This window comes from Lissotriton helveticus, chromosome 8, assembly GCF_964261635.1.
Source record: "Lissotriton helveticus chromosome 8, aLisHel1.1, whole genome shotgun sequence".
NCBI lineage: Eukaryota > Metazoa > Chordata > Amphibia > Caudata > Salamandridae > Lissotriton > Lissotriton helveticus.
This window is the reverse complement of record NC_136069.1, coordinates 103029342-103041920: the sequence shown is the minus strand read 5'-3', so window position 1 is coordinate 103041920 and position 12579 is coordinate 103029342. Positions and strand designations below refer to the sequence as shown.

At 51.7% G+C, this 12579-nt stretch overlaps 1 protein-coding gene across 1 annotated transcript in view; it reads right to left on the bottom strand.

Annotated features, from left to right (window-relative positions):
• Positions 1-12579, bottom strand: part of STYXL2 (serine/threonine/tyrosine interacting like 2) — a 169362-nt gene that overhangs the window by 77654 nt on the left and 79129 nt on the right. Inside the window, exon 2 of the mRNA XM_078656691.1 lies at positions 118-246. Coding sequence (XP_078512817.1) covers positions 118-227 — 110 coding nt within the window. The 5' untranslated portion in view covers positions 228-246. The remainder of the gene's footprint in view (positions 1-117; positions 247-12579) is intronic.

Here is a 12579-nt window from a genome sequence, read left to right as displayed (position 1 = left end):
AGTGTAATGTAATTTTTCAAAGAATCACAAATGCTCTTGAAATGAATTTGATCACAAAAGAATATTATAGTCTGACAACATTGAAAGAATCTGGTGCTGGTAACAAGTGGTACTCACTGACTGGGAGAAGGACTGCGGAGATAGCGGGCTTGGACTGCCCGCACATCGCTTTCATCCTCTTCATGTGGGACAACCTGTTCCCCATCGGAGTCTGTGCCACTTGCCATGGTTATCTGCTAGATGTGCCTAAAAAAGGAAATCAATAACATTAGAAAACATGTTGCTAACCTACTCCAATAGCTGCCAGCAAATTCAGGAATCTGATGGTTTAACTGTTCAGGATTGACTTTGATACTGCTCTGACTAGTGTTATATGTGGTTCATAATAGTAAACTACTGTGTCTGTCTGTTAATACCAACTTTTGATCCATTGACTAATACCAGTCAAGTAGGCCTGGGTGGAACTCGTGGAGTTTCACTACATGGAATTCCGCAGAGTTTAAAAAACACTCAGTGAGATTCTGTGGAATTCCAGGAACGGGCGGAAATAGGCACATTATGTTGCTCGCGCTTTGCTTTATCGCAGGAGCTCATTTTACACTGAAGGCCGCAGCTTCTCGAGTTGATTTTGCTGTCGCTCCAGTAGATTTTCTACTTGCGCAGCAGCTTCCTGACCGCAAGCGGTCACGACCGCCTGCATTGGAGAAATCTCACTGGGTGCCCCCCTTTTTTTTTTGCAAAAACAATTTTTATTGGCGTTTCATAGAAAGACAATCAAGATACTGTCCGTTGTTTACATGCACACTGAAGGGTGTCGGAAAATGAGTCTTTTCTTAAAACGTACCATTTAGAAAAACAATCCCACAACCGGTCCCTCCCTGGATCCCACCCCCCAGTCAGTGTGCCAGTGTCCTCCGTCCAACAGTTAATGCTCCACAATCCCTCCCTCCTTCCGGGCCATTGAAGGGGAGGTAGATGATGCTTCCCAGTGGGGGGCCTGAACCCTCACAAACTTTGTCTGTATTCATGGTAGGTGTGTGTCGTATCCGGAACAGGGAACCTCACCCCTACAGCCCCCTATGGCGTCGGCGCCTCACTATCCTCCTCCTGGTCGCCCTCAGGGAGTCGCAGCTCGGCCACAAGGGCCTCCCACGCTCTGGCTGAGTCCAGTGCCCTGTCAGTATCTAGTCGCCTGGCCTGTCGCAGCCGCAGTGCGCCCTCTGCCGCAGCCCACCTCTCCAGTGTAGATCGCCAGCGCAAGTAGCTGGGGCCCTGGCTGGATTTCCAGTGCATGGTAATTTCCCGTTTGGCCAATATCAGGCCCAAATCGATGAATTTGCTGGTGACGCGGGTGCGGGGGGTATGAGGGAACCACAACAGCAAGCACACGCCCATATCTGCTCCAATATTCCGATCCGTGACAGCATTCAGGCAGGCCATCACCGCCTCCCAGTAATCGGTCAGCTTCACACACGCCCAGAACATATGGGCGAAATCCGCCTCCCCCATTCCACATCTAGGGCAGAGCGAGGGCGCGCCCTCAAAGTACCGCGAGATCTTGACCGGTGTCAGGTAAGCTCGGTGAAGAGAGAAGAATTGGATCATCTGGAACCTGGCATTCCTCGTGCCTTTCCATGCACGCCGTAAAAGCTGCGGCCAAGTCGTGTCGGGAATCGGTCGACCAATATCCGCTTCCCATTTGGCTCTCAGTCCGTCCAGGGGCTGCAGCGTCGCCGACGACAGCCTCCGGTATAGACAGGTGACGGCCTTGTAAGTACCAGCCGCCATAACCACATACTGACAACTCTCAGACGTGGGCGGTTCAGAGAGGCCCTTCCTCCAGTGGCGCTGGATGCCAGCCACGAGCGAGGCGTGCAACAGGTAATCCCCCCTCGGGAGGTCGTAGACACCACGCAGCTCCTGGAATGACAGCAGCGATCCCTCCTTGTACAGATCACCGACCATTTGCAGGCCTAGGTCCTCCCAGGTCGCTAAAGCTGACCAATCCCCCCCATGCGGGAAGGCAGTGCACATCCCCAGTGGGATTTCCGGGGCATATGGGCGAGCGACGCCGGCTCGTCTATGGCATCGCAGCCAGCAATTGCGGATCGTCCGTTCCTCGCTGGAGAGTAGGGAAAGGTCCAGCTTCTGGGCCAGTATAACGAAGGACATGACATGTCTCGGAAGGAAGCCGCCTGCAGCCCCCTCCGGGCCTCTGAATTCAAGAGCCACTTCCTGAGTAAGCCATTGCAGCTGGGCCGCTAAGTAGTACCATTCAAAGTCAGGGGCGGCTAGTCCCCCGTCCGACCTAGGGCGCATCAGTGTGGTCAGCGCTACTCGCCTCCTGCCCGCACCCCAAAGGAACTCGGTGACCAAGGATCGCAATCTGGCGAACACGGAAGCCGGGATCCAGACTGGTAGAGTGCGAAACAAATATAAGAGGCGGGGCAGCGCCACCATTTTGAGTAACGCCACTCGCCCCGCGATCGCCAGCGGTAGCGTCCGCCAAAACCCCATACAGCCTCGCAGGTTCCGGATCGCTCTCTCGATGTTACCCTCCAAGAGGTCCAATTGGGACCGGTATATACGCGTACCCAGATAAGGGAGGCAGTGAAATTCCCACCGCAGCTCATCCTCTGGCTGGGAGTCGTCCGCTCCAGACCCTAGCGGGAAGAGGCATGATTTCTTCCAGTTGACCCGTAGTCCCGAAAGGTGGCCGAAATCCGATAACAGGCGTCTAGCCCCGCGTAGGGCGGCGTCCGCATCGGCCAGAAACCGTAGGCAATCGTCAGCGTAAAGGGAGATATAGTGCGTGTCGCCTCTTAGCCGCAAGCCCTCATATGCCTGACCCAGACGGGCGTGAGCTGCCAATGGCTCTACAGCTAACGCAAACAGGAGAGGGGACAAGGAACAGCCCTGTCTAGTTCCACGTTCCACCCTGTAAGGGGCCGAAATAGTGGCCCCAGTCTTGACTCGGGCTGTGGCCGCAGCATAGAGCAAGGAGGTCCATTTCACATAGCGCTCACCCAGGCCGAAGGTCTCCAGTACGCGAAGCAAGTACGGCCATTCGACGCTGTCAAACGCTTTCTCAATATCGGTTGACAGAACAGCGGGTCCTGTCAGGCCGTCAACATAGCCCTCCATGACCCGCAGCAGTCGTCGCACACAGGTAGCGGTAGTGCGCTGGGGGATAAACCCTGCCTGGTCCCGGTGTACCAATGCTCGCATGTGGGGCAGCAATCGCGTCGCAAGAACCCTGCTCAATATTTTATAGTCCGTTGTAAGCATGGACAAGGGTCTGTAGGCCGAGCGTGAGGTGGCGTCGCCGTCCCGCTTCAGTAAGGGAATCACCAGTGCTTCCCGGGTCGACGAGGGGAGAGTCCCCGTGTCCCACGCCTCTCGGTACACCACAAGCAAGCGCGGCACCAATACGTCAGCATAAGCTGCATAAAACTCGATCGGTATCCCATCTGTACCGGGAGTCTTCCGGCGAGCCATCTGCTTAATGGCCACCCGAATCTCACCTTCAGAGATGTCACCGCCCAGTGTGGCCACATGGTCAGGGTCTAGTCGGGGGAGCTGCGCCACCCGGAGGAACTCGTCCAAGGCCTCTGGCAAACACGGTGTCGCACTCTTATAAAGGTGCGCGTAGTATGTGAAAAACTGGTCATTAATCTCCGATTGGGAGTAAACCTCAGTCCCTTCCGGTGTAGCGATAGCCACAATCGGGGCGCCACGAGTTCCTGGAGAGGCCAGCCAAGCCAGGAGCGAACCCACTTTGTCGCGCTCAGCATGAGCTCGAATCAGGAACTCTTTATAATCAAAGCAGCGCAGCTTTTCCATCACTGCCGCCACGGCCTCCCGCGCCGATGAAACCGCCTCGCGAGCTGCCGGGGCTGCGTGGAAGCGCCTCTCCTCCTCACGCAAGCGATCCTCGCTCTCCGTGAGGTCCCGCAAGAGAGTCTTCCGGACTCCCGCCGTGGCCGATATGCATAGACCCCGAACCACCGCCTTAAAAGCGTCCCATTCCAGCGCTCTACTAGAAGCTGTGCCCGCGTTATCGCCAAAGTAGCCCTCCACCCCGATACCTACTTCTGTTCGAAATACCGGGTCCTCAAGCGCCAGCGGGTTCAATCGCCACGTCGGTATAGCTTGGCGTTGCCGCATCCAGTGGAACGTTACCAGACAAGGGTTATGGTCAGAAATTGTCTTGGCCAGGTACTCACTATGACGAACCAGGCACTGAACATCTGGCGTGCAGAGAATGCTGTCAAGGCGAACATGAAGCTCGTGCGGAGGGGAATAGAACGAGAAGTCTTTCTCCGTTGGGTGTTGGGTACGCCACGCATCAACCAGGCCCCAGCCACTCTGCCATGCTCGCCTACTCTGCGCTAGCCTGTGCGCCGCTGCCTGCGCCAGTGGAGGGTGAGACCTGTCCATCCCCACATCAAGGACCGAATTAAAGTCCCCCCCTAATATGACTGCATTGGCTAAGACAGACGCCAGCTTCCCTGAGAGACGCGCAAAAAAGGCAGGTTGGTCTACATTGGGGGCGTATATACAACAGAGTGTGACATCCCTCCCGTCCAATCGGCCCTGTACAGCCACGAACCTCCCCTCAGGGTCAAGCACCGTCTGCAGCGGCTGAAAGGGGACCCCCGCCCGCACCCAGATCAGGACCCCTCTCGCAAAGGCCGAGTAGCTCGTGTGAAACAGCTGACCCCGCCACCTGCGCTGTAAAGCCCGCCCTTCGCAGTGGTCAACATGCGTCTCTTGCAGAAAGGCTATGTGTACCCCCCTACGGACAAGATAGGCATGCACCTTGTGGCGTTTCAGCATGGAGTTCAGTCCCCGTACATTCCAGGTCACACATTTGAGGTCAGGTATGGTCCCCATACACAACAGTAAAAGTAGCTCCGTCGATAACCCAGAGTCTGGACACACTGACATCACCCCCAATCCAACCCCAGAACATCACCCAACAACCCCCTAACCCACCCATCCCCAGAACAGGCCCTAAACAGCAGAGTCCCATCCAAATGTCAATAACCTCAGTTGAAACGTCTCCGGTAACTACCAGAGTCCCACAATAGGTGTGAGGAGGAGGGGCGGCTTGTCGCTACCTCCGACAGGGCGTGAGCGAACCGTGTCCCCTGGCCAGCCCTCCCTATCGTGTCCTCGATGCCCCATATCCCCGCTACCGTAGTGGTCTAGAACGCCAGCAGCGGGAGGGAATCCCCCCAGCACCCCGCAACAACCCAACACTCCCAGCCACGTGCCTCCGCTCCAGGCCCAACCCAATTGTCCCACAGCAAATACGATACCAGCAGGACAGGCCCCGAAGGTCACTCATCCAATAAATCATCAGCCGTCCCAGGCGTGACCGAAGGTAGTCCCTTATCACCAACACTCGATTCCTCCGACACAGCTTCCTCCGAGCCCATTTTGGAGCCCGTCTCCGCTGCAGAGAGCACCGCCACCGCCTTGGAGATGTTTGAAACCGCCTGAAGGGCCTCCCTGCGTTCTAACTCGGTTTGCGAGACAGAAGGTGTTCCAGCCTTCGGCGGTCTCCTCCTGGGTCTCCGGGATCGCCTGGATTGTTGCGGCTTCCTCCGTCGTTCGTCAGATGCAGGGGGACCATCCGTCCCAGCTTTATAGAGCTCCAACCAGTCCCACACTTCATCTGGAGAGTCATAGAAAGAAGATTTACCATCCATCATAATCCTCAGACGCGCAGGAAACAGAAGCGAGTAGCGGATGCCCTCCTCCCGTAATGCTCTCTTGACTGCCAGAAATGTGGAGCGTTGCCTCTGCACCTCTAGAGAATAATCCGGGTAAATAGAGACCTGAGCGTTGTCCACCCGGTAGGGCCCCAGTGCTCTCGCCCTCTGCAGGATAAGATCACGGTCCCTGAAGTGCAACAAGCGCGCTACCACTGGGCGTGGCGGCCTGCCCTCCGCTGGGGGTCGAGCTGGCACCCGATGGGCGCGCTCCAACGTGTAAAACTGGGTCAGGCCCTCCGGCGCCACCACGCTGCGCAGCCAGGGCTCCAGGTAGCCTACCATGTCAGTCCCCTCGATTTTCTCCGGCAGGCCAACCACGCGGATGTTGTTGCGGCGATTGCGCCCTTCCGCGTCCTCCGCTCTCTGCTCCAGGAGGTGTACCCTGCGCTGCAGCTCCCCTATGGCAACCTCGTTCGCCTTGGTCGTCGGTTCCAGCACGTCCAGCCGGCCTTCAGTCTGCTTGACCCGGTCCGCTAGCTTGCCGTGGTCCGCTCTCAAAAGTCCCAGGCCCGTGGACACATGGCCGATATCCAGACGCAGGGCCTCCCTGGTGTCTGCGATGGCCTGTAGAATCTGCTCCAGTTGGCCTTGAGGCAGGCCCGACGACGGCCCCTCACGCACGGCAGAGCTCTGGCTGCTCGCCGCCCCCTCCTCCACGTCCGTCGGGGGCTTCCGAGGGCGCCCCATGGTTCACAAGGCCCCACTACTCCCCTCCTCCCGGAGGGCACAGAGTGCGCAGAAGGAGTCCCGGTAGCTCCTCACCGCAGCCCAGCACTTTTCAGCCAGGGGTTCAGGCGATCAAAGCACGTGTATCCCCTCCAGGCGGGCAAGCCGTGTCCCAAAGCAAAGCAAAAGGGGGGGGGCCAGTCCCAGTATATAGGCACCAGTCCCGGGAGGTAAGGCTCCCAGAGCAGAGGATTCCCCAGTAGAGCAGTACCCAGGTCCACAGCTCCCAGCAGAGCGTTCCCTGTCGAGAGACCTCAGTGGCCCCCCCCAGTGTCGGAGCCCCGGAGCACCCACCGAGTAAGGCAGGCAGGAGGAGCGGGGGGAACGTCACCAACCAGCAATTGCCCCCTCCTGGGGGAGGCCGCGGACCTGAGAGCCCCCGCCAGCACCAGCGCTGGTCCGAACAGTTCTCCGGGGGGGGGGGGGTTCCCACCAGCCGCCGCTACCCCCGCACCACCGCGTCCGCCCGACAAGGTCCCCGCGGTATTGCCGCCAAGCCGGCCTGCGCGGGCGGCAGAGGCCGAGCAGCCCGCACCGCAGGTCAGCCGCTCGCACACGCGAGGCCGGGGATCCCGCTGGGCGCCCAGGCCGCCCGCAATGACTGGCGCTGTGGCAAGGCCTCCTCGGTCAGCGCGCCACTCTCCGCAGACTTGGGGCCCGCGATGGTCCTCCTAAACCCAGGCAGGGGTACAGGTGAGCGCTCGGCAGCGGGCGCCTCCGGCGGGTCCCGGTCGCCGGTTGTCGTCCGCGACCCCAGGCCGCCCGGTAGTTGTCCAGGTCCGGGGGCGCGTAACTCTAGGTCCCCGGCTCCACCTCACCGGTGCAGGCCTCCAGACGTCACGTCGGCTCGCGTCGCGTCCCCGGCTCTGGGAGCTCCGCTCAGGGCACCGGAGCGTTGACAGGCAGCCCCAGACCCCGTACACTGGCAACGGGCGCCTGAAAGCAGGGCAGAGACAGGATAAACACAGGAGAAGTAATGGGCCGGCCGGAGCTCGCTCAAGCTGCGACCACCATCTTCAAGCGGCAAGCCACGCCCCACTGGGTGCCCCCCTTGCAACTGAAACTCGTGCTCTCACTTACCAACTTACCTTTTTTTAGCTGTGTGCGCGAAAAATGCTCGCCAAGCGGCGTATGGTGGAATTTGGATGAAACTCTGCATTACAAGCGTAACGCTGAGTGGAAAAAATTCCATCAGTTCTACCGCCCACCCCTACATTTAAGGCATATTTGATTTCTGTGATACTTATAAATTAAGTTCCAAACCTTTACCGTGAAATATTTGCAAAATATGTCAATGCAGAATAGAAAAAATATTCCTGCATGTTGTTCTAATGCACCTTAATACATGTATCCCACTTTTTAAAATGGAGATTGCATTTCTTCACTATTCCTATTGCTCTGTAATTGCTGTGCTTCCCAGGTCTGCTGCTCTGGACAGTTGTGGTCTTTTTGAGGGTGAGTGAGTGTTTGTGTGAGTTTTAACACACCTGTCTATCAATAAAATTGATCTTCAGACATTTTTTGTTTGCTGCTGACACCTCGATGCTTAGGCCAAGCTACCAAGAGTGAGACAATGTGCTTCTTACAGAAACCAGACTATCTATGTGGAGCAGAATGTTTGGGAACTGTGAGGGGTAAGACACAGTGCACATCAGGACTTTAGTCTATCTTCCTTGTGCGTTTAATTTTGAAAAAGCTACAATTTAGCAGAAAGTTCTGGTTAGCCTAAAAAGGCAATTCACTTAGTCCAGGAGAAATGACAATGCCACTCTCCCAAAGAGAGAACAAATGAAATGGCATTCTAAGAATTGTCAGCTGGTTGAAGAAGCTGTGGCAAACTGCTGAGCATATAAAGTAATGGCAGACCCAATCAACAGGCCCAAACATCTAAAGTAATGGCAGAATTGTAGTGTAGTTCCTATCATCCCAATAGGCTCTGCGCATTGGAATAATACCTACAGCAGTAAAGGCCTAGACCAGACGTTAACTAGGTCTACTACTGTCGATATTAGACTTAAAGTTTTGGGTTTGCCAGCTTAGCTCAGAGTTCACTAGAAACTTTCTCGAATGTTCAGGAAAGAATTAACTCCCCTGATTAGACAAGAAGGGATTTAGTTTCTGACAACCATAGAACATGACAACTTTGCTCTCCCCTAATCAAGAGTGTATCTCGAGAGTCGTGTGAACAAAAGGCAATTTATTTTACTCAGTCAGTACGTGCATTCTTAGTCTCATCAGATTGTAGAGAAAAGGAAGAGACGGGCGTGTTCAATAAAAAGGTGTTATTTATTGATCAGTCTCTTTTCTCATACAAGAGAAATGGATCGATATTATTGCAATACTTATAGTTAAGTAAAGTGCATACATTAAAAGCAATAGTATAAAATAATACTGTAAAAACATTGATATGGTTTCTAAGCCATAAGATGTTTTAAAATGATTAAAATATATTACATACACATATACATTTGACTAAACGTACTCAACTGGTGTTTCTAAATACGCCTACCCCGTGTACCTGACCTAAGTCTAATACGTGGGCGGGAATAGAAAGTTACAGTTTAAGTTAAGTTTGTTTTTGCCAAGTGAATAACTAAGGAATTCTCTGTGAGGGGTTATTCAGTTCTGTACCTGGAATCTAGGTTGAATGAGGGATGGTATCTCTCGTCGCTGGTCTCGATATTCCAGGCTGCCTGCGAGGGCTACCCAGAAACGCCGGTGCTGGATTTCTCTGCAGGAGAAAGCAGCTTCTCTCAGCCCGTCAGGAAGGCGGGGCTGCGCCAGCGGGGTCTGCTCTGCTCTGGGCTTCGGCAAGTATGGCTGCTCCGTCTCGTCACCACCGCGTGTGTTTGTATAGGGCAATATCGGTAATATTTATACCTTTAAGGTGCAGAGATTGACGTAAGGATGGACATAGATACGTCAATAAGGATGTCATACGACTTGCTCGTTAGCACATTCTTTTGCTGAAGTTCTCGGTGAAATCAAAACAATGGCCGCAGGGTTTTGCCCAGGTTGTCATAGGTTTGATTTGTTTAGAGAACTCCGTATGCCTTATCAGGGGCTGGAGGAATATCGCTTGTCTAATTAGATCGCAAGCGTTATGACCTAATCAGATAACACGTTCCTGTGCCGTAGTGTGACTGCGTCAGATAACGGTATCTGCATCATGGGGGTTTTCTGCCTCATGGGCTGACTGTTAGTTAACTTGTTGGTTTGTTTAACCAGAATAGGGTCAGGAATAGGGGGATCGATTCAGAACCTATAGGAATACATCACACCCACTCCACGCTAACTATGGTCATATTTACTAATCTATGCATAGTAAAACATAGTACAACATACTATAGAGTATTGTGTATACCTTACCACCCCAAAATACATAAATGCATTTTGAAATTTCTCAAATATACGGAAAAATTGCAGTCATATGTATTGTATGCACTCAAGCTGTAGAATAATGCTAAAGTAATCACGCATTTGTATACATTATTGCTTATTCGGTATATGAAAATTTACACATGAAATGGCTCTTAATACAGAAAAAAGTTCGAGACCATTCCATCACATAATATAATAACAATGAACATGCCAGCGGGCAGCTAATCTCTATAAGCTATTTAAAATTTAGAAAGCTTAGTTCTTTAAGAATAGTTCTTACTTTAAGCAGAAGATAGTGTCCCAAAAAATATGCAAAAATATTTTGGGGCTGCTGAAAAATTGCTGTCCGTGAATTGGAGGGAAAATTGTTCATGTGACTTTATTCTTAAAGTTGAAGGCCGAATTCAGGGAACGCCGTGTGCGAGCTTGCTCAAAAGTCTCTATTTCTGCTCTGGTGAGAACATCATATCATTTAGGCTTTCGAAAAAACTGTCAATAGCTTCCTGGGAAAGTTCCACTAACTCGGAAATAGGTGTAATCATGCATTCGTGCGCATGATTGTCTCCATTGACATTCTGATTTGCATTACTGACCGAAGGTCGTACCTGTTCGATGCTGCTTTCATCTTGAACTTCACTACCCATCAATCGTAGTGGTGAAGCTTCCACGAATGCCGTCATCAGGATTGGTAGCCTTTGAGGGCAGCACAAAGCATGAACCTTTACCGGGCTCAACAATGTTTCTGCATCCATTGGCGCATCCGATTGTAGCGTCAGACAGGTGTCTAACACGCATTCTTCTCCGCATAGCAGACACCTTAATACAGGTAAAACACATCTTTGCCACATTGGTCGAAATGATAGAAACCAAGTCATGTTCAGGTCTCTAAGCCGGGAGAGTCCCAGGATTTTTGATATCCGGTCCCGGTATCCAATGGCTAGGATTGTTTCTTCCCTTGTCGCAAGAGTTTTGTCTGTGACATGGGTTGCCATAACGAAAAATAAGGACCAAGAATAGGATTCCTGCGATTAGTCCCAAAATGAGGGGAAGTCCGCCAAAAATCGAATGGACGAAATCTGGAAAAATACCCAGTATGGCTTTGAATGGTGTTAATGCCATCGAAAATACTGTCTTAAATACCTTTGAGACCCCACTGGTATCAGAAATATTTAAGATTTCATTCAGGATTTCTGCGAAATGTATGGGGGAATTAGTTGATAACAATGAATGTATCTCTGCAGTCGTCCTTGCGACTTGGAGATCATACGTTTCTTTTGATGACGTGAGCCTGGTCGGCGTCTGAAGAAGCACTGTTTTCATTCTGCTTAAAGTATCTATTCGAATAGAAGTAATTTTCAAATTGGGCCATGCCCTTGCCTCCCTGTCTGGAAAGGAGCTGGGGAACAATGAGCGTCCACAGCACTTGACCTTCGCAGTCGTAGTTACGAGATAAGGAGTCCCGGGCATAAGACTACAACATCTGCGATCTACAATTAGAATGTAACTCCCATTATAGAGTCTTTGAAAGAATGGTTCTATTTCTGTTGCAGGTGCGCCTTGCTGGTGACATGAAAGGTTGTATGAATTCCCTTCACAGGCTCCATGCAAACTAATTCCGTTACACAGAAGCGTGCCGCTTAGTGACATCGCACAATTATTGCCACTAAGAAACACTTTCTGTCCTTTATTACTGATACATGCATGTGAATAGGGCAGGTTCCATGTTGTTTTGATGTACCCCTTTCCCAATTTTTCGTACATGCCAGCCTGTATATATTTTTGGCAGTATTGAAACCTGAAGGTTGAAATTGGAATATTTATTATCCCATGTATTATCCATTCACTGACAGGTCGTTCTGACATTGTCACTGGTAATCTTTCGAGTTTTTCAGTAAGGTTAAAGATTTGGAATAGTGACGTTGTGTTGATTAAACGCCAAGGCACATAGCCTGAACGTAGATTTTGTAACGTCCAGCCAAGCTGTACAATAGAACGCAATTGAGACTGACCGTGTTGTAGCAACAGTAAGTCTTGCGATAATATGTCGATTGCTGAAGACACAATGCTGTCCAAAGAAAAAATTCTGGAGGACAGAGTCATTAACCCATTGTCCACTACAGAAAGTGATTTTTCCAAATTAATACGGTCAATTTCCCGTATTCTCTCTGCTGTTTCAATTTGAGTAACCTTCCAGGCCTCGTTGTATGCTGCATATACAGAGGCTGCTATGAAACGTTTTTGACGCTGTTTGCGTGGTCCCATTATGAAATCACGCAAGTCAGCACCATCAGTAAGTAAAGTAAGGTGTTGCTTAATTTCTGCCAGTGTGGAAGTTTGTAGCCATTGAAGGCATAATTTGCCCACACTGTAGGTGGTTATTATCCCTGGGCGATGTCTTTGGGGATATCTAGGGTCTGGCCTGGTCATTTTGAACCCCTGTGTTTTGTTCAGGAATCTGTCTTGACAGTTATTAGTATCTGTGGACCAGATCAACCACTGTTTCCAATCAGGATGTGTTCTATTTTGATTTAATATATGGTTTACGTCTATCTCTTCATCTGTATCAGAGCTATTGCTGAACATTGTTGGCTTTGGAATAGACGGTTTATTTAAGTCTTTGATTTTGGCTAGGCCAAGACAGGTAGTTTGTTGGACAGTGTCATTTAAAAATATGATTTGTTCTGGGATC